Here is a 22,290-nt window from a genome sequence, read left to right as displayed (position 1 = left end):
TCTTGAGACTTCTTACTGTGCTTAGAACTGTAACCAACGTTATGCCAATGTAGCCAAATGAGAATGGAAGGAAAAAAGGCTTATGTACGAGTCAATACAGCAGAAATCAGTCTTCAGTCTCACTTCAACTTTGACCTGTATATAGAAACTACCTTCCCTCGATACTTTATTCCAGAGAATGTCTGGGTAAGGGAAAGGATTTCCTCAGAAGGATAATTGGAATGTGTATCTGCAAAAAAGCTCAGCTTTAGTCCAAGTATCCTGTAGATACATAATCACATTTGCGACAATTTTACCATTATAAGCTTCTTTTCAGGAGTCATCAATCCCATAAGTTATGAATTATGCTTGGGAAGACATTTTCAACTAATAGCAGAATACTGAATTATGGGAAAGAAAAGGAAAAATAATTTTATTTCATCAGACAAATCAGTCTGTTGAAAATGACACAAGAACAACATTATCAAAAGGAACATTCTAAATAAGTTTTTTGCCATTTCCTATGGCAAACTAAAGTTACTACATGTTAAACTGTGTTTTTATGTTCCCCTATGTTTCAATTCCTTTTTTTCCATAACTGCACTGTAAAGATAAACATCCAGAAAGCAAAAAAACAACTCCAATATGCTTTAACTCACAGAACCACTACTACTGACAAGTTTAGCTTACCGTTTCCAAAGGCACGTGGGCTGTTTGCCCAGTTTCCATTTGATGAAGTAGGCTCCACTTCCAGTATGCTGCTACTGTGAGACTTTGGGATGCTACGCCAGGCAGGAACCAATCCACCTGTTCGTTTCATATGAATGTCCCTCCAAAAAGAGTAATTACAGTTCACAGTATTATTAAACTTTTTGGGAGAGGTTACGTCTACATTTTCTATTATCACAAAAATATTTACTTGCATTTTACTTTTACAGTTGTAAGGGAAAAAAACAAAAGACTATCACAGAAGATTATTTAAAGAAACAGAAAGAGAAAGCAAATAAGCAGGAGGACAGTAGTTCTTATATTTGCATGTAAATACAGCAGATGTCTTGCAAAACTTCAGTGAATCTCTCAAACCAACAATCAGAGAATCACAGAATGCCCTGTGTTGAAAAGGACCTCAAAGATCATCCAGTTTCAACCCCCAGCTATGTGCAGGGTCGCCAACCACCAGACCAGGCTGCCTAGAGCCACATCCAGCCTGGCCTTGAATGCACCCAGGGATGGAGCGTCCATAACCTCCTTGGGCAACCTGCTTCAGTGTGTTACCACTCTCAGTGAAAAACTTCTTCCTAAGTCCCTAATCTTCAACAAGGTCAAAGATTTCTATGCAAGATCATCGATTTCTGATTTTGTACACAGATGCTATGAAACAATGATTTATCTGAAAGAAAAAGGCCAATCCTAAGTTCATGTTAAGTTTGATATTTGAAATTTGAAATTGTAGACTAAAGGTATGATTATTTCAAATGCATCACTTCACTCAACATTACGTCTCTTTCATTTACTTTCCTTTTCATAACTCATCATCGTCAGTAAGTTATCAATATACTGACAAGAAAAGGGAGCAATCTCACTCAGATTCGTATTTCCTCTCTATTTCTCCCTGCCTCAATGAACTTGCATTATAAGCTAGGATGATTTGTGCTATTGGCTTGTTTTGTTTTTAATGTTCTACAGCATTATGTAACACAGCAAAAAAGAAATGAAGACTTCACTCCAAAAGTGAAGTTTGTTAAAATCTACCTGTGGGAGCTTGAGTTTTCAGACAAGGGCATGTCCAGACTAACTGGGCTGCTGCTGTTGCGTTCACTGCTTTCATATCCAGACTCCATCCTCTGTATTAGATGAGGATGTTGATCCATCACATGCTGGGTACCACGGCTTAGCACAGGACGCTTGTATCTGACATTTGACTGGCTTGATCTTGTTTCTTGACCAGTATGTTCCTTGACCTCGTTCTCCATAAGCTCTTTACCTGTTGAGATAAAAGAAAATAACCTAGTAAAATATCCAGACTTTCAGAGCAGCAAGTCTACATATTTTTGCTCCCAACTGTGCCTTTAGTAATTCCAGTTTATATTCTACTGTCTTATTAACTTCAGATGCTACATTTTCTACCTTTTTTTTTCCTGCCATTTACAATGTGAGGAGAAACATTTTTATTTACAATTCTTCCTTGTTGATTTTCCTGTATGTTCTCATTTGCTTCTTTGCGTCCTTTTTGTTTCTACCTTTTTTCTTTTTTCCCCTTGCTTTTTTATTCCTGAAGCTGTGTTCTCTTCTACCTTTATCTTCCCTCTATACATTTATTTATGCTGCCCAATTCCTTAAACTTTTCATTCCTTTCAGTTGGTGACAGCTGTCCCTGCCTCTCAAGGCTCTAAATTTTCTGCAAGTGTCCTTGTTAACCACCACTCCACTGCCAGTCACACAGATCTCTTCCTTCTCATCTACACGCAGTAAAAAGCAGCAGTTCCAGAAGCATATCAACAAAAAAGAAAGAAATTGGTAAACACTTGTTCTCCACATTATTGCAGTTTCAGGAATATACACCTCCTGAAGTAAGAATAAAGTGAGTGTACTACATTCATTTACAAATTAGGGGAAGGGAAGCAGGGGAACAAAAGACATGAAGTGGTTCACAACAGATTCCTTCACCTTCAAGAAAGAGTAAAACCAAGGACAAAGTCTCTATATTCAATTTGCATAGCTGCTGTATATATCGTCATAAACAAATGCTGGTAAATCATCAGCTGCTCTTATCCTCATAACAGAAGCTCAGCACTAATGCATGAAGTACTTGCTACACCATAGTTTAAGCCATCATGCAAAAACAATCAAAAGAAAAAGCTTGACCAATAAGAAAGGCCACTCCAAGTAATGAACTTCCAAATACTTAGCAGTCTAGTATTGAGTCCATTTAAGCAGCACAGACAGTAAAGTTTCCCTTATTATTTTTTAAAATGTGAAATTTAACATATGGAAAACAAACAAGTATCACACGTTCAATATCCACAAAGAAACTTCCAGGATGTGAGTCACTGCCAGCCTATATGCCACATTCAAAATTTTACTTCTCTATTTTACTTTAATCAAACAGAATAGCAGAATGTTATAAATTCCACACACTTTAATGTAAATCTTTCTTCTCAAACTCTTACCTGCCTCTTCAGAGAAAGGACTAAGTTGAGTGTATCCACAATGCTTCCTCTTGTCTTTACTGAAGATGCTGTCTATATTTAGAGACTCTCTCTTGGGTCTCCAGCTTGGCCGGTACCTGCTAGATGAACTGGATTTAGACTCACTACTGGTACTCTCAACTTCCCAGTCTCTAGAGTGCACAGAGAGGCTTTTTGAGGGCCGTGTTTCTGCCTGATCCATATGACCCCCTCCATGAGGGGAATTTTGGTTGGTTTGAGAAGTTTGCTGTGGTCTGTTGTGGATCATATTGCTCACTGTCTCCTTAAATTCCCTTAATCTGCTGGTGCTGCTGGATGGCTTGGGGGCAGCTCTGGGGGCTTGTTTCTCCTTCAAGGTTTCTCCTGTAGTTCATAAAAGAGAGAGCAAAAGCCACAAAAATAACTTCAGATTAAGCTAGCAGCCCTACTCACAGCATCTTCATGCAGTTTTTGAAAAGTAAAACAAAAGAAAAAAAACAAAAGCGAAAGAGAGAGACAAAATGCAGGCAAAGATGTAACAAACAAGTATATACACAGTGAGGATCTTAAAAAATATATATCAGAAAGATATTGATATTTTCAATAAAATAGAGATTCTTGCCTTCACTATGGTATCCTGATGACTGAGACTCATCTCCTTTTCGCCGAGATCGGCTAGAACTCCTCTTGCGGTCTGCCAGTGAGCTCTTCTTGGAAATATGCCTCTGATTACACTCACTGTCAGTCAGGTGCCCTGAAAGGACAGAAGAACACAGTTGAGATGACAAGAGCCTTCGGACTGAGCGCTCTGTGTGCTGAGAACAGTAGGGCTCTTCTGCTCCTTAGGAGCTGCAGACTGTCCAATGCTAACTGTCAGGTTTGGTTAAGCTTTTCCATCCACAAGTTTCTGGTTTTGTCTCAGAGAAGGGAAGTTTGGTTTATTTTTGTTTGTTTTGTTTTAAGGCTATAAGTGATACATTTCCTCCAATGACTCTGATAATGAGAGATTATCCAAAAGGAGAACAGTTGACTGTATTTTGTCTTACAGTGCTCTAAGGATACCACTTCCTTGCTATCTGAATACTTGCTCAGTTTTAATGGCCATGAACAAAAAACTAAGGACAGCTTATTCTGTTGAATGAAGGCTTAAATGCATGAGCAAGTCAAAATCTAAGAAAAAATTACTGCACATCATCAGCAGCTCTACACTAATTCTCTTTCTGCACTCTCTTCACCTGTAGCAAAGGTAATTTGAGTTAGTTTAGGCTACAAGGAAGAAGCCTCAATAGGCTCTCAAGGGCTAAGTCAGCTAATTCGCATCCGCCACAAGCTAAGAACATACACACATCAGCAGCATAGATCAGCTGACACACAGCAATGTCCCCTTAACTACAAGCTCACATGTCCTAGTGTTTTCTCTTGCATATGATATATTCCCAACTTTCCTCAGATAAAATGTGACTTAAGAGTATATGACAGTTAATTAATTACGTGTTTTCTGTATTACCATTTATTTTCTTAATTTTACAGTTCTCACACATTCACAGTCCTAAGCCTTCAAGCACAAACACACGCATGGCTTTACTCACGTGAGTAGTCCCAAGCAGAGATGCAGGATAAGAAGGGAATTTATGAATAAGCTACAAAGACTTATCTAGCCTTAACATCAACAAATTTCACCTTGGACAGGATGATAGCAATGGAAAATCTGTACTACTCAACAATGGATGAACAGCCACCAGACTATGTAACTGGCTGTTTTGAGCTTAGTCCTTTTCTAGAAATTGACATCAAAATCAACAACACTTAAAGTAGATTTTACAAGTAAAATCGTACTTTAAAACAGCTGAAAAAGTAATACACTTCAACTACAACTGCCACAAAGGTGCTACAATGTATGAGTGGGAAGGAATCCAAACAATAAAAAGCAAGCTACACATAACTCGTGTTTCTATTCATTTGCAAACTGTATAAAGATTCTGTAGTTAAATTTTTTAGAAACAAAATAAATAAAAGAACTAAGGGAACAAAAGAGAAACGTTGGCAGTGAAGACTGAAGATGTACAGCATTTAGATGACTGAGCAAGAATCAGTCAGTTCTTGGGAAGAAACCATTTACCCCCACAGCATGGACTGTCATGCATCTTCTAGGGTCTGAAAGAACAGTAGTATCTTATACCTTGTAGTGGTGTCTCTCAAGATACGAGAGAATTGTTTCACTTCAGAGTGCACAACTTCACTAGTGAAAACTTTTTTCCCTTACAGCTCTTTCAACTTAGTAAGAATGGTTAGTTAGCACTCTTCATGCTTGCAACAAAGACTATTTAGCTAGCTTAGGGTCTGTCTGCATAGATTAATGAAAGAACATAATTCAGTCTTGTAAAAATGAAGGCTGTTAGCAGTGCATAAATATTTTCTCCTCCTTTCATAGATTGCAAATTTTGTCATAATGTCATTGAATGTTTAACAGACACAGAGGAGATTCCAAGAATCATGAGCCTGCAACGCACACGTTACATTGTCTCTACTTGTACCCTCTGGAACAACGACTAAAACCAGTGTAATGCATCAATAGAGGAACTAGCAGTCCCAGAGATACAATCTGAAACTTCACACTAATTTCATTAACTTCACTAAAATAAAAAGTCAGGAGTTCTGAGTACTCAATTGCACATGTAAAAGTGTGCCTTGCTGAATGTGTTCTTAAATGCCTCATCCTCCATGTGTAGGATGGCTTCAATGGCTTCATAAACGGCAGTATTCAAAAGAAAGTTTCACAGGGTTTTTTGGTTTTTTTTTCTTCTTTTTTTTTTTTTTTTTTTGGCAGGGAATGGGGGACAATATGTTAAGAAAAAAAGAATGAAATCAAACAGATTAAGACAGAACATCCACTACTCCCTCCCACGGAAATCTCAGTTGCATGAATAGGGCAGCCAGAATACGCACATTTTTCTCAGCAGCACAGGTTGGCAGGAGCAAGAGAGGGCTCATGCAGCCACCCTCCATGCTTTCATCCTGAAGAACCCAGGTACCTGAGGTCCTATGACCCAATGCTGGTCCTTCCCAGAAGGGCGATGTGGGATAGGGTCCAGAAAATTCTGGGCTGAAGTAGTGGGGTAAATGGCCATTAAATGTAGAATCCTGCTCTTGCCCAGAATGATTCAATAGCAGCAACAGTTGACAGGTCAATGTGGATGGCTTCTTAATAGCCCCACGGATCACCTTTTGATGACTGAACAGTTGCATAAGTTGGCAGACTCGCTTTTTGGAAAGGTTTCAGGAAGGCAAAAATAAAAGGGGAAAACATCCAGACAGGTGACTACCTAAGGGGACATACTGACTGTAACTAAAGCAGAATCAGGGAAGATGAGGATGACTGAAATTAGGTGGTGAGAAATGGTCTAGAACTGAAGGGAATAACATAGGACAGAATCATTGGGAGAAGAAAGAAAAAGAACAGGAGAGCATCACTAAAACATGACAGAACAAAAAGTTAATATATTGAACTTAATCTGCTTACATGGTGGCAACCCTCCTACTACCCTCCCCTTCTTACTTTTTAAAAAATAGATTTGTGAAAAATTGTACCAAGAGTAATCTAATACAATACACTTTCTGCTACTTTTGCAGACCATACAAATAATACTCCACCAGCATTTTTATTTTTGGTTTTTCAGTAATCTTTGGATCAATGTGAATTTTGTTTCCTCACCGCTCTCCAATTCTGCTCCAACTTTCCCTTCTTTCTCACACTCTACTGAGGACTATTACCAGAACCTATAGTGCTAAGTATTTGCTAAAAGGTCAGAAGGATCTTCAAGCTATCCAAAACCACAGATTATAGTTACTTGAACCTCTGCTAAGAATAAAAAAAGTCTTGAAGAAAACTTTGAGACATTTTTTTCAGGTTGTGAAAGGCTTGTACAGTAGATTGTTTCAAATGGACCAAAGATGTTTAAGTGTCACAAGATGTAACAGCAACTACTTCACAACCAGAAGGACACAGTGGTGTGTTAGCTATTGACCCTGTTGCAACCAACAGTTGCTGATTCAACAGTTATTCCTCTTAAAAAGTCTTTAAAAAAAACAATAAAATAACTGCAAATGCATTTAGTAGGTCATATTTCTGATGCTTGAGAAGTCTGTCCTTAACTCATACACTGCTTTTTCAGAAGTGAAGTTAGTACTGCATGCAGAAGCAGGCTGACTGAGATCACTGGCCATGAGTAATACAAATCTAAGCTACAGACTTCCAGTTCATTTCTTTTCTGCAAGAGAGTCTTCAGGCAGACTCTTCAGCTGCCTGAAGGAATATGAGGACAAACTCTCTTCCAACTGTATGTTTTCACTTGTCTCCATAGCACAGGCAGGAAATCATCTTATGCTCCTCCCTGGTGCGGTATATACTGCTATATACTGCCAACACACACGTACACAGGAAGTCCTCGGTACTCAAGTATGGGAGATTCCTAGTGAGAGAAATACCTTTCCCAGGCAGCTGCAACTCCTGAAACAAACTGCCCATAGATGAGTAAGTAGTACACACATCACTTACCAAACTGTACAATGGTAGTGCACAACAAACTCCAAGTTCCAGAATTTTACATGACTAAGAGAGAAGGTAGATAGTGGATAACAGAAATAGCGTGTGTTAATTTTTGCCTGGCTACATAAAAGTCTACAAAAGCCAGCCATACACTTAAAATTATGCTAATTCTTGGGATTATAATGGTTAATTGCAAACCAAAGCCATACAGGACAGTAAACGTTGTTCACTAGTCTGTTATGGGTTGCATAAAAAGAGATTATTCACTGAGCTCCACTGTAGTCATCATATTTAATGACAATGATTACTATGATATAAATTTATCTGCTACCTGTGTCCCTGCTGCTTTGAGAAGCTGCATCATTGTCCACGTTGTAAATGACCGTTCCCTGTGAGTCAGAAGAGAAGTGACTGACCACAGACTCATGGTGTGCCTGTTTGTAAGGATAGCTGTCAGTCGAGGAATCTGTTCTGGTATCACTTGAGATGGAAGGTTCTCTCCCTAGAAAAGAAAGTAATGTTAAATTTCAATTTCTTGTGACTGATCAAAGAGTCAAGTGAGGCAAAAAAAGAACAAGAAGAGAGGAAACTATACGGAAGTTAACTCAAAAAGTAGAGGGCCAAACATATAAACAGAAATCCCAGAACACTTAATCTTACAGAAAAGGTTCTTTTCTGTGAGAAGAGGAAAAGGGTGTCATACAACCTTAAAATCTTTATTTCTATTCTCTCTGATTACTCTGAGTTTTTCAAGTCTATTTATCATGCAATATTAAACTATGTCCTTTGGACTGCTAAATACATGCTAGTACCGCATTGAAATTCTTCTTTACTAAGTTTCATCTCTGTCAAGTGTAATTTAAGTATGAAACACACTGCCTCTAAGGAAGTCAAAGTTAAAAAAAATTAGTCAAGTACAAAATATTAATAAAGATAACAAGAACATAACAGGTCATAATAATTAACACACTATCTATTATGAATCAAAAGCTTAATAAACTTTATACTAAAGATTGTATCCCCATAGGTCGCTCTGAAAGTAACACCTCCTATTTATTTCAGTGGAAACTACAACAGATACAAATAGTGTATTAACACTAAACTTGGGCGCTTTGTATTTTGGTGAGAGAAAGTCCTGTAGCCATTGTCCTACTTAAGGCAAAATAATAGCTCTTACAGTCACAAGCTGCCCCCCAACTCCTTACTGGTTAAAAATCTTATTCATCTAAAGAAATAAAGAACACAGCCATTACAGGAGGTAACAGCCACAGAAAGAAAGGTGAATGTAAGAAAAAGGAATTGTGCTGTGGAGCTGAGTACTAGAGTACAATCTGTAAGCTGAAATCTCCACTCAACAGAAAATCATTGAATCATAAAATCCTCAGAGTTGGAAGGGACCTCTGAGGGCCATCTACTCCAACTCCCCTACAATGAACATGGTCATCACAGCTAGATCCGACTGTCCAGGGCCTGATCCAGACTCACCTTGAAAGTCTCCAGAAACAGGGCATCAACCACATCTCTGGGCTACCTGTTCCAGTGCCTCACCGCAAAAGACTTTTTCCTTACATCCAACCTGTATCTACCCTCCATGGACTTGAAGCCATCTCCCCCTATTATATCATCACAGACCCTGCCAAAGAGTCAGTCTCCTTCTTTCCTGTAGCTCCCCTTTAGATACTGAAAGGCTGTCATCAGGTCACCCCACAGTCTTCTCCAGTCTGAACAGCTCTCTCAGTCTGTCCTCACAGGAGAAGTGTTCCTTTCTGTGGATCATTTTTGTGGCTGTTCTCAGGACACTCCAACAGATCCATGTCTCTCCTATATGGAGGAGTCCACAACTGGACAAGGTACTCCAGGTGAGATCTCACCAGCACAGAGTAGAGGGACACGATCACTTTCCTCTCCCTGCTGGCCATGCTTCTTTTGATCCAAAACCCAAACACTAAGATGAACTATTCAGATATCACTTCAGAACATTTCATATCAGCATCTCTGATAATCTTTCCTCCATAATTTGTGGTATCATATTTTAATGTGAGTAGATGCATTTATCAATGAAATTTTAGGTACAATATTTCAGTTCAGAAGCAGCTGTAGTTACACTCAGAAACAAAATGCTTTCCCAAAAAGCTATACTGGGATATAGAAGTCTGAGTATCAACAGGGCTGAAAAAGAAAAAAAAAGAATAAACCCATTTAGGGGTAGGAAAATGTGTAGCATGTTTTTTTCCTGGCACATCAACCTATAGTATCTCATAAAATTTTTCAAAACCTTTGCATTGATGTTGACTACTGCAGAATTTTGTTGAGCACGACTAAGTGTGAATGAGAGATTCATCAAGTTTTCCGGAATCAAAGAGCAGGTTACTCATCATAACCTTCTGAGTTCTATCTGAAAGGAAATATCTTTTAAAATTTTTTATATGTATGTATTTTTATACTTAGCTTCCTGAAGTTGTTTTAGAACACAACAATATTAGATACTGAAGAGACACTGAGCAGAAGCATTCGCAATGTATTTCCTGGAGACCAAGCAGCAGAACTACAAGGCCTGTTTACAGCATATAACAATCTGATGCTTGTAGAGCTGCTGATGGATAGCAGTAGAGGGTCTTTCCGCACTCCAGGCTCCCTGGTTTTCTTCAGAACAGGACAATATATTTATAAATTGAAAGACATCTTGTCAACTGAGAAGTAAAAGTTTTCTTAACAGCTTTTATTTGCACTTATTTTAAGAAGAGTTGGAGATTTGTTTCATTACTACCAGACATCTATATATAACTAAGGAGACAGCAGATGTTCTCTATTGATTTACTGATTAGGAAGCATAAAGCTAGATATTGTCCACAAAAACTATAAAATATTCTTAGAATTACAGATGTAAAAATAGGCTAAAAATTCAGGAAAAAGCTGTATTTCTGGTTTTGGCTTTACCTTGTTATTCTTGACAACCAATAAATCCCTTCTAATACAAAATATTCTCTGCAACCATCCAAAAACAGAAACAATTTTCTTTGCTAAGCCATTATTGAATAAACTTAAACCCTATTTCTAGTCTTCACCTTATCTGCATTGCAAATGCACGTCTTTCTCAGAATATATCTATTGCTCATAAATCATACTACTATAGGCTGAGGTCCTACTTTAACATCCAAAATCATCCAGAAATTCAGTAACCCAGCAGCCCATCACACCACTAACAATACGTAGAGCAGACCAAGTTATCACCTCTGAAGCAACTTATTTGGATACACCTTTCTAATTCAATGACTACCTACATTACACAGAATTCAGGAAGTAGAAAAGCATTACTGGCATCTTCATTGTTAAGTCTTACATATCTACAGTTGTAATTTTTTTTTTTTTAATGAAAAAGGAATCAAGTAAACATCACCCACATGCATAAGCCTTTGCCAATTCCTTTTCCTTCAGTTTCCCACAAATCAGTCTGTATCTCAAACGTTACTTTAAAAAAGACAAGCCAAAGGTTGATAACTGCACTAATTCTTGCTCTCTCTTCCTACCATCCCCAGTATTTCTTCTCCTTTCCCTCAGATTCTTTCACTATCCCAACAAAGGATGCATTTGTGATGTTTCCTTAATGTTTCCTTTCCCTAACTTCCCTCCCAAGCTTAATTCTGCAGCTTCCTTTGATTGGAATGATTTTATCATTCCTTTCCTGATAGAACTACTGATAGATTTATGAACTCAGTCCATGAATTCATCAGTTATTCTTCCTCCCTACAGCCACTTCGCAATAGACCCTTCAGTTCTTTTTTCCATCTTTTCTCTAACTTTTATTTTTATGCTTAAAAGATTGCTATCCACTGGAAGAAAGGTTCAAAGGTAAAATACTGTAGATCCTCCTCAGAATTCTAGATCTGCTTTGAAAAGTAACAACCGCTAACAGAAACACACTCAAAACAAAATAAAATTTTTTCATACACAACACTACAGAGTAAAGGAATAAACATGCAGTCCAGAGTGTTTACCTGAGTCTTCACTATCATAGCAAGTCCTACTATATTGCTGCAAATCCACTTGAGGGGGCAAGTCTTGTGTTGACACTGGAGTTCCTCGCGGATCAGCATACAGCAGCAGTAAAGGCTGATAATGACCTTTAATACATTTTGTCACAACATCTTTCCATTTTGGACCAATCTGAATTAACAACAACAAAAAAATATTAGGACAACTTTGTCATAATTTTCTACAGTAAGGATTCTTTTTCCCCCCCATCTTTTTATACTGACATTCTTCCACTTCTTCGACATTCAGTACTGAAGAAGACACCTCAGGACTGCTAGTCACAAGTTGAAAAATACTTCGAAAAGAACATTACTTCTAAAACCTAACTGCAAGCAAACTATCTCTTAAAACTGACATTTCCTTTCCTCTGAGACTCAGCTTATTTGAGAAGAAAATTATCATTTACAGCATCATCTGGTCAAGAACACATTTGGAACACAGTGGAATCAGTTCAGCTAAAACCAAGATATTCACCATTTTGTGGCTAAACAATCATAATTTTTGCTAAAAGTATAACTACAAAAACAATTCTTCCCTTTCAGAAGGTTTGGTTTCTTTGTTGTTACTGTTTTTTTTGTTTTGTTTTGTTTTAATAAAAAGCTGTTCATCCCTTCAAACATTCAAACTTTGCATCAGTCAAAACAAAAGATCAGTTAACAAAGCTCTTTAATCCTTCCACCACCATAAACAAAATGAACGGTAAGCAAAAAATTACATCTCCTGCGTGACAGCAAATTTAAGTCAATGCTAGCCACTGTGGAGTGTGAATCTCTTCTGCTGCTAAAACAAACTCCACAGCATTTTGAAAAATGAGGTAATTATCATCACCATATCATCTCAGAAATATTCCTCATATACAAATACACACTTTATTAAATGCACTGAACATCTTTTCTAAAAAGAAAGAAACAAAACTGCACCATACACAGTTAATTCAACTAAAGCACTGCAATACCTATCATTGGCAGTTTTGCTGCAAACAAATGTGACTGAGAACAAATTGAAGGATTAGTTTTCCCTTTGAGACTGTGCCTGGCATGACTACAGGAGAAAGTTTTCCTCTCTCATGTTTGAGCCTCCATGACAAGAAGGAATAAAAGGAAAGTGGTGTGAAATAAAAAATAAAAAAAAACAAACTCATGGGATGTAGTAACACTGGGCCAAGATCCAAGCACTAGTATATGGAATGTCAAGAACTTCACAATTGCTGAAAAGAAATGAACAAACAAGTGGAAAATTTGTTGTTGGCAACAACTACCAGGGAAGACTGGCATCTAGATAGGTCAATAAACAACCCCAAAAGCCCTCACTAAATAGCAATGTTGCTCCTCAGCAAGGGAAAGAGAAGCATGTTAGCCTTGTGCGCAAACAATAGGGTTTGAAAAAACATGAAAGAACATCAGCCAACACAACAAAACTAAAAATGGTGCGCTTCTGAGATTTCCAGTATGCTTTTCCAAGAACGCTTTACTCATGAAAAGGTACAAAGCTATGGGTTTTGAGTGGGAAAATAGATTAAATTTCTCAAAATCTTTAAAGATCAGTAAGGATTTGCACACAAGTAGTTAGCAATTTTCAAAGAGACAGTTTTTCTAAACATTATTTTCTTACCTCTTTGACATGAGCATCATCAAAGTACATCCATTTACGAATTTTAGTTTGGAAGAAGAAAGTAGAATAATGTTTTCCATAGTAACAAATCATTCCCACCAAATACAGCTCTGAGTGTTTTGCTCTGTCATCAGTTACTCTGAAGAAGAGCTTCAAGAAGGGAGATAAGGAAATTGAAAGTCAAAAATCAATAACACAGCATTTTAATATTGCCTTCCGTACCATAAGGTACTATCAAGAAGCATAAGTTGTTTTTACTTCAAGAGACAGAGAAAATAAGACAACAAAGACTGAAGTAATTAACCAACATTCAAGCAAAAATAGAGACATAAACCAGGAACAGATTATCAACCGAGCAGGTGCTCAAGAATCAAGTCAGTCTTGGAGACTCTAAAAATCTATAGAAGCAAAACTATGCACTGAAAGAAATTACCCACATATTCTCTGTGTTTTTCTTGCTGATTCTATGAAATACTATTTAAATCTGTTATTTCCTCTTTACTTTGTAGAAACGATGCAGCTCTGACACTAAACAGCTGGCATTTATTTTTGACTCAAGCAGACTTCAATTTAAGATAATATCATGTAAAAGATGAAATGAACATATCAGCAGGTCAAAAGAACTTGTCCCACACAAAAATCTGTCCTCTGATATTAATTGATCACGTTCTATTTAAAAATATACTGCAGTCATTTTTAGAGCATTTAGTGCTTTACTGTGCAAGTACTGCACTTTGTGTACAACTACATTTCTTTCACATTAACTTGCTCTGATTTTAAGTATTTTAATGTAGTATCTCAGTGCTACGGTAGGACACAGCTACAATTCAGTATATATACAATTCAGCACTAAAACATCATCTAATTTAGATTAAGTAAATCCTCTAAAAGACAAATCCCATGGATGCTGTGCACTACTTAATTTAACCTATCAGTGAATCAAACAATGTCAGCCATCATATCTGAGTTTAAAACTGCTCAGTTTTAAGTAACTCCTAAGCATTACAACCACACATTTAAACTAAAAGGATAAAGAGTTAAATAATCATAAACCATAATTTATCTTCATAAGTAATAGAAATAAACTGCTCTTCAAAGTGAAAAGTGTACAGATGTATTTTAATAAAAATCAGCACAAATCACAACCTAAAATTCCCTTACACATGTTTTTATTCAGACAAACTGTTTTTTGGAGTATTTTTTTCTTATTTTCAAGAACCATCCACAATAACTTAATAAAGTTGAGAATATGAAACTATTCCGGTACTTTTACAGTTTTTGAGAAGCATTTGGAAGCAGATCAGATCTTTGGATCTACCCTCTATTTATAGAAGCTAAAAAGGTAAAGGTAGCAACTTTTTATTTTTATTATTCAATCCATTACTATGAATTATTATGAGAAAAGTTGTGCATTTTGAGGTAATTAAAATGCATAGGTCCCTCTGAAAGTAATGTTTCCCAATTATTCCCATGAAAACTATAACAAGTGCAAAGATGGTAACACTCTGATAGAGCAAATTCTTAGCTACAAAGCACTATTTTTCAACATAGTCACTACCACTAGCTGTGCATTTTCTCCAGCAACGAAGAGGAACCTGCATTCTGCACTCCTAAAAATCTGCACCAGAGGAGGTGACCCACTGTCACTGTTGCCACTGCCTCACTGTGTCACACCCACTGTTTGGTCACCATAAACATTCAGCAAACATTGATGAATGGCAGTGGGTGCCATTTTTGCTGCACAGAGGAATTCAGTGACATGTCTTTGCTCTACATGCATTTCCATATCAGACATCATTTTGTCAGACTACCTCTCTGCTGCCATCTGTCACACAGCAACAAAATGTAAAAGAATATCAACAGGAAGGTGCAGCCTCTACAGTCATACCACCTGCATCTGCCTCTGACATAATGGGCCAACAATAGGAGGCATTACTTTCAGAGCAGACCTCATACGAAATACTCACATCTCCCAGTTTAAGGCAAGTGCCCAGGCTGTGAATAACATCCTCAGCCAGATCAGAGTGGTCTGAATCCCAAACCAGGCCAATGGTGATGATCTGTGGAGAGTTCATCAGCACACGACGAATACGTATCTTTTCCCCACAGTTACTCTGAAAATTTAAATAAAACATTGAAAATAAATCTGTTTATTGCAATGTTAGTGCTAGCTATTAACAAGTGCAAAGTTCAATAGTACAGTTGCCACTGCAGATCTTCATTGCTTATTTCTTGTTTCGTTTTCCTTTTTTTCCTTTTTAATACTGCTATCTCTACTTATCAACCAGCCATTTCCCCATTCTCTAGCCAGAGTATTTGTCAGAGATAAGCTTGCTTTTGAAGTTAACACATTTCTCAGTGGTTCTTCTGATCCATTATCTGTTGGAATTATAGGCATCTTTAAAGCATCATGAAAAAACCCACCATCTGAATTAAGAGATTATCACTGTAATTCTAGGAAGCAGAGCATTATCTTTTTATTTTCTGGACAACTTTGATGAAGTCTCATTAGAGCACTCACTTTCCCCCTGGGGTGGGTCACACAGAAAAGATCCCAGAAAGAGAGCATCTTCAAAATGAGATTAGTTTCTCATCACTATGGGGAACAGTTTCTGAATTTAATATACTCATTTCTGACACTGCAACTCTAGAAACGAGGACATAAGGAGCTCCTTCCTGACAACAGTTTAGAAAGTTAACCAAGTACATGTGTGGTTGTAGGCTTTTTTTTTTTTTTTTTTTTTCCATTCCAGATAGAAAGATGATGCTTACACGTAGATATCAGACATTTATATCAAAGATCACTACATACACATTTTGCAACAGGTATTCAAAGTACAAGCAATTCTGTGGATTACCTCACCAAAACGAACAAAAAACCAACTATCTTACTCTCAGATAGTCATCATCTTTGCTCCTCCTGCTAACCTGAGCACTTTTTGCAAGACAAGAATAATACAAAATCCTAATTAGTCATGCTAGTGAAGCTTCTAGTAGTCCAGCCTTAGTTAAACATCAGTAAGAATGCTTCCCAAATAAACTAAGAAAAGGTCAGCAAGAGCTGGCAAGCAATTTCACCCAGCTGTTTATTTCACAGTTACAATCCTGTTCATCTTCAAAAAGAACATCTTAGTGTTTCTACTAAATAATCATGTTTTAGTTATTAAATATCTTAAGACTTGTTGTTGTTTAAAACATGAGTATCTTCATTTCTTTTACTGAGATAAGGAAAACCACATATTCACCAATATCTCCTAAAAAAAAAAAAGAATTTAATATTTGAATGGAGACTAAAAATGAAAGTTTCAAAGTTAGAAGCTACAGAGGGCTGGTGGGGAGGTAGTCATAGAATGGAAATGTGTACAGCAGCCCCAGGGATTGGACACACAAGCCATTCCTGCTAGAGCCTGTTACTGCTAAACAGCAGGCTCATGAGGCACTGAACAGTGGTATTATACAAAGCAACAATTATGCAGCTATTCCCTGCCCAAAGTATTAATAAATATGTAAAGAAGTTTGATGATGGCTGTTACATACTTATTTAAAACTCTGAATCTGAATGTACCCAAATTAAAAGATAGAAGATATCAAACTTGTTTTAGAACCAAATCACAGTCTTATGATTTGAAGGGGAAAAAGTTAGTTTTATATAAAACCACTTTTATTTTTCTTAAACTAATTAATGTATGCATTTATAATTCAGTCAGACTGTTAGATTTTTACTGTGTAGCAGTAAGCATTTTTAGGCAGTAACATTTTTAAGAACAGCAGCCTATGATTATCAACTTAGCATATACAGTAATTGTTTTTAAAAGGTTATGGACCAGTTAAATGCAAACCATCACACATTTTCTGGTCAGCATCTCCCATACTCCGAACAGTATACCTCATTCAGAAATTTGAAACAATACCTCCTCAGATTTTGTGTGATGGTTCCTGCCTTTGCCATAGCTCTTGCAGACATACCGGCTAGTCTACAATCCCTCACCGTTGGAATAACCTCTGACAATAAGAAGTGGCTGTTCTTTTCTCTTCCCCTTTGATCAATTTTGGCTACATGATGCAAGTACAGTACCAACAGAAAAATTTATTCCAATTGAAAGATTGTGAGGGAAGTTGAATGGAAGATTATCCAGGCAAAACAACTGACCTTCTACAAGCAATTACAGTAACTGGTGCAGAAGTTCTACTACCTGTGCCACAGCACGGTACTACTGGGAAGATTCTTTAAGAAGTAAGTACTTCTTTTCTCATGCTCTTATTACTGATGGTACACACTGCTTTCACAGGAGAAAAAAAAAAAAAAATCACCAGAGAAACTGGATGAATTTCTGGAACACTCCTAGAAAGCCTAGCTAATCAAAACCATAGCCAAAATGCAGATCTCCCATAAAAAGATAAAGTCTCCACGTTCTCTTTCACTTCTGTTTCTTTAGTTAAGGTCTGAGAAATTTCTTCATAGGATAAAAGAAGAATAATTGCAGCATCATACGTTGGCATTGGAGGCTTTAAAAATTTTCAGTGAGGCACTCAGCATCAGCAGTTTTCTTTTTCTTCATTAAATAACTGAGAAGCATTGAATTCAAACCCAAAGAAAAATCTCATCTATCCTTTCCCTTAACATTCCTTTGAACTAAATCTTGAAAAATGCTCATGAGTTAAAAAATACATACCAGTGTAATCTGTTAACTCTTCTGTCCTGTCTGCCCTGCTCAGAAGAAAACTAAACATACTAACCGGACAATTTCTCAGGTCTCCCATAGTGCTGGCATTCTGTAGTAGCTCTCCAAACATATCTGGAGTGGGTTTCTCACGTCTCTCCAGCATACAAATAGCTTGATTGCTTTAGCATAAAGGATAGGAAACAAATTTTAACAAAAACAGAAAAATACAAAACACATTAAGAGTGTTTCACTGAAAAACTGAGAACCTTAACTTGCACAACATTTTTTATATTTAAAAGGTTATGGACCAGTTAAATGCAAACCATTTAAGGTTGTAGCACAGAAAAATCATATGATTAAAAACACTCCCCTTCAGCAACCACATTATTGAAGTAGCACAGCAAAGCACATCCTTACTGAGGAAACTACAGGTGAAAAACAGTATTCAATTGATTTCACTGTCCATGTTAAAAGAAAAATAACAGTAAGTACACAAGAATACTAACGGCCTCAAGCTTAACATGTCTTATGAGGTAAATAAACATACTACTCTTTTGGGGCTTTTTTTTTTTAAATAATGTGCAACTCTATATTAAAAAATCTCTATAATGTTAAGTATTGAATACAGTTTACATGACTATTTTGCTGCTCTTCTAATAAATGTAGCAGGTAGCAGCCACAAGGAGGAACAACATCTTGCTTTACATTACTCAATTAACAGCTTTCAAGACTACCTTTTGAGGCTATGCCCCTCATGCAGGACAACAAATGAAGAGTTTTTCATTCCAGTCAAAATTTCAAGACAGAAACAAACAACAGTCATGCCTCTAGTATGTTATGGCAGGTTTTAACTGAGCAGCAAGGATGAGAAAAATCAGCTTCCCTCTTCTACAATTCATTCAGCAGAACTGTAACAGAGCTAGAGAACCAGCTCCTTTAATGAAAGGTCATGGCAATCAGCAACTAGAAAGACCAAGTGTTATACCCACCTTTAGCACTGACATGAAAGAGTAATCAAGAAACTAAGACTGGTCAATCTTGCTCTACTATCTGGGGAGACAAATAGACCAAATATCCCCTTGGAAATCACCTTGTCATAAGAATGATAAGAAGGTGAATCACAACTGTCAGATTTTCCACAGACAAGCTATGCATGACTAAGTTGACTAATTCCTATCATGAAAAGATAAGCTCTATTGACAAGAGGAGAACAGTGAGTTCTCATTTGGTCTCTAGCAAGACTTCTGAGTCTTCTACATTGTTCCTGTGGCCAAACTGGGAGGTGTAGACTGCAAAGGTAAACTCTCAGAAAGCTAACTGCATCCTGGGCTGTATCAAAGGAAGGGTGGACAACAGAGCAAGGGAGATGACTGTCCCCCTCTGTTCTGCCCTGGGGAGGCTTCATCTGAACTACTTTGTCCAGGTATGGAGCTCCCAGCAAAAGAAAGATGCGGAGTTGTTGGAGCAGGTCCAGAGGAGGGCCAGAAAGATGATCAGAGAGCTGAAATGCCTCTCCTACAAAGAAAAGTTCAGGAAGCTGAGCTTGTTCAGTTTCGAGAAAAGGCTTGTGGAGACCTCACTGCAGCTTTCCAGTACTTCAGAGGAGCTTATAAACAGGAGGGAGACCAACTTTTTACAAGGTCTAATAGTGATAGGATAAGGGGGAGGCAGTTTTAAAATGAAAGAGGGGAGATATACATGTTAGGGGTACATTTTTTACTCAGAGGATTGTGAGGCACTGGACCAGGTTACCCAGATAAGCTACAGATGCTGCTCCCTGGAATAGACTCCCTGGAGGTGTTCAAGGTTGCATGGGGCCCTGTGTGAACTAATCTAGTGCCTGATTTAGCAATTGGCAACCCTACTCAAGACAGGGGAATGGAACTGGGTGATCTTCAAGGTCCCTTCAAATCCAAGCCATTGTATGAATACAAAGTGGACCAAAACCTAGTTGGAACTTCAGGTTCACAGAATCTGCAGTCCATAGAGTGCACTCTAGTGATGAATGTCAACAGAATTACTGGGCTTTAGCATGCAAGTTGAGCAAAGTAATTGTTTCTCTCTATTCAGTAACAACAAGGAAACATCCAGAGCATTGTAACCACTTTTATGAGCCCCCCCCCCTTCCCAGTACAACAGATGTATGTGGAACTGGATTGGAATAAGTCCTGCATAGAGCCAGGAAAGGGTTGAATATATCGGGAAAAAAAGAAATAAAAATCACACTGAGAGGTAAAGCTTTGGAACAGCCAGTCCAGAGAGATAATGCAATTTCTGTCCTTGAACTTTCCAAAACTCAGCTGCACAAAACTCAGAGCAGACTGATAAAGCTTTAAGTTAGCTCTGGTTTGAAAGGGAATACGGACTAAACAGAAAAGATACATTGAACAATGCCTAAGTTATTTTCTGTTCCACTAAACTCTCATGCCCTTTGTAGTGGTTATAAAGGCTCCACCAACTCTGTACAAATCATCTTCTGGACAATTAGCATTATGAAGGTGAAGATCAAATGGTAACAGTAGCATAAATAAGTTCTCTTCCCTGTAAAAAAAAAATAAATTGAACTCACCAAAGCGATGTTGTGGAAATATAATGTACCATCTGGATGAAAGGTAATGGGTCAGAAGTGGCACCACAGCTGGTACAAACACACTAAAGAGAAAGAAAAAGAGAAAGTATTATACAGATAAGATTTTTTTTGGTGGTCCAAAGCTACACATCTTCAGATTAAAACACGAGGCTGAGAAGTGGCGATTTGTATAAAACATGCATCATCTCACCTGTTCAAACAAGGTCATTGCAAACTTCTGATGTGAAACGCAATGCGGTGCAGTGCAAATATCTTCCTTTGTCTCATCCGCAATGTGGAAGTGAATTCGCATTAACAGGTTTTCCTAGTCCAAGAGACAAGAAAGAGTGAAAAAGTAGTTTCAAATGTAAAAGAAAATGGCACATTGACTTTGAAATGCTACACCAAATAACCATTTATCTTATTTACTGGAACAGTTGAAGATTCTGTCATTGATCAGTCTGCCCAATAATCAAAAGTGCATGGATTTGACCAAACGGAGCAGAAAGAACAGCTCCACAATTTTACATTGGTTGCTACTAAGTTCTCCTCATCAGCACCAAGTAACCCTAAATCAATTTCTACACTACACAGGAGTTTCAAAATATGACAAATAATCTACATTTTATGAAAGAGGGAGAAAACTAATAAATGAAGAGGTAGATTAAGTTTCACGTGAAACAAAAGCACTGAAAATTTTCTAGACAATGCCATCTGTTTTAAATAAATCTGAGGATTTATTTTCCTCTCCTCACATTGCTAGCAACATTTAACTGGGACCAACAGAAGAAATCTGCCTCCTCTTCCAGCAGCAGTTTTCACCACCAGCATGACTTGCACGGATGGTTGATATAGATTTGCAGCAATCAGGTCAAGACTGATTAGTAGGCAAAACAGCTCTGTCCTAGTACAATTTCCCCTTAACACAGGAATTTAAGATCTTTTGCCACTTAAACTGAATCCCTGCCTTTAGGGCAGAAAAGGTTAAGTGAAAAGCTTTGGAATTATCTCTGCCTTAAAACTTAACCTCAGAACAGAATTTCTACCAGTTTTTATTGCCTTCGTGCCAGTACAATTAACCTAACAAACATGACTGTGGTAACTCCTCCTGTAACACAAAATGAACTATTTAGATTAGATTTCTCAAGAAACAAACTAAATCTGAAGTTCCCATGTTGTACTACATACAGACCTCTGTACATGTGCTCAGCTGCACACAGATTTGACAAAGCTGTGTTGACAGTCTCCTATGTAGGCTCATCTCTTTTGTTTCACTTTGAAGCTTTATTGTTACAATCTATTCCCATTTTGAGCAGGCCTATTAAACTATACTGTTTTTCTATACCATTACTCTGCCATGGTACTCCACAAACATAGAGTAGCTTGCGTTATCATAATTCCATTAGCAGTCCATTTAGTCTAAGAACTACAATAGTTCTATGAATTTATCACTTTACAATAATTTCCTACATTGCAAATGTCAAATTAGGCAGGTACAGGAAATGAAAGATTTAATCCACTCAATGGTGCTCTGCCTGAGAGGAGTTTTACACTGCAGTAGTAATACCAACGTGTTTGTAATTGGATTAAGAAGTAATATCTTTCTTAACATCCAGGTAGTATGCATACACCCACAGACACCATTTCCAAGAAGGAAAGGAGTCAGTAGTTCAGCAAGACAAAAATACCTCCTACTTAAAGAAATACATGAAAATAAAGAAG

At 37.5% G+C, this 22,290-nt stretch overlaps 1 protein-coding gene across 6 annotated transcripts in view; it reads right to left on the bottom strand.

Annotated features, from left to right (window-relative positions):
• The window catches only part of USP54 (ubiquitin specific peptidase 54), a 97,807-nt gene that overhangs the window by 15,215 nt on the left and 60,302 nt on the right, over positions 1-22,290 (bottom strand). For 5 of the 6 annotated variants that reach the window (XM_085229910.1, XM_085229908.1, XM_085229911.1 and 2 more), the window contains 11 exons: positions 20,780-20,893; positions 20,569-20,651; positions 18,073-18,178; positions 15,303-15,449; positions 13,336-13,485; positions 11,688-11,856; positions 8,024-8,194; positions 3,769-3,900; positions 3,150-3,530; positions 1,733-1,963; positions 670-813 (listed from right to left, as the gene is read on the bottom strand). In XM_085229910.1, the coding sequence (XP_085086036.1) occupies positions 670-813; positions 1,733-1,963; positions 3,150-3,530; positions 3,769-3,900; positions 8,024-8,194; positions 11,688-11,856; positions 13,336-13,485; positions 15,303-15,449; positions 18,073-18,178; positions 20,569-20,651; positions 20,780-20,893 (1,828 nt within the window). Of the gene's footprint in view, positions 1-669; positions 814-1,731; positions 1,964-3,149; positions 3,531-3,768; positions 3,901-8,023; positions 8,195-11,687; positions 11,857-13,335; positions 13,486-15,302; positions 15,450-18,072; positions 18,179-20,568; positions 20,652-20,779; positions 20,894-22,290 lie in introns of all 6 variants that reach the window. The other variant, XM_085229909.1, reaches the window with a different exon arrangement.

This window comes from Meleagris gallopavo, chromosome 8, assembly GCF_905368555.1.
Source record: "Meleagris gallopavo chromosome 8, MGAL_WU_HG_1.1, whole genome shotgun sequence".
Classification (NCBI taxonomy): domain Eukaryota; kingdom Metazoa; phylum Chordata; class Aves; order Galliformes; family Phasianidae; genus Meleagris; species Meleagris gallopavo.
Note: the sequence above shows the minus strand (reverse complement) of the source record. Positions and strands in the feature narration are given on the sequence as shown.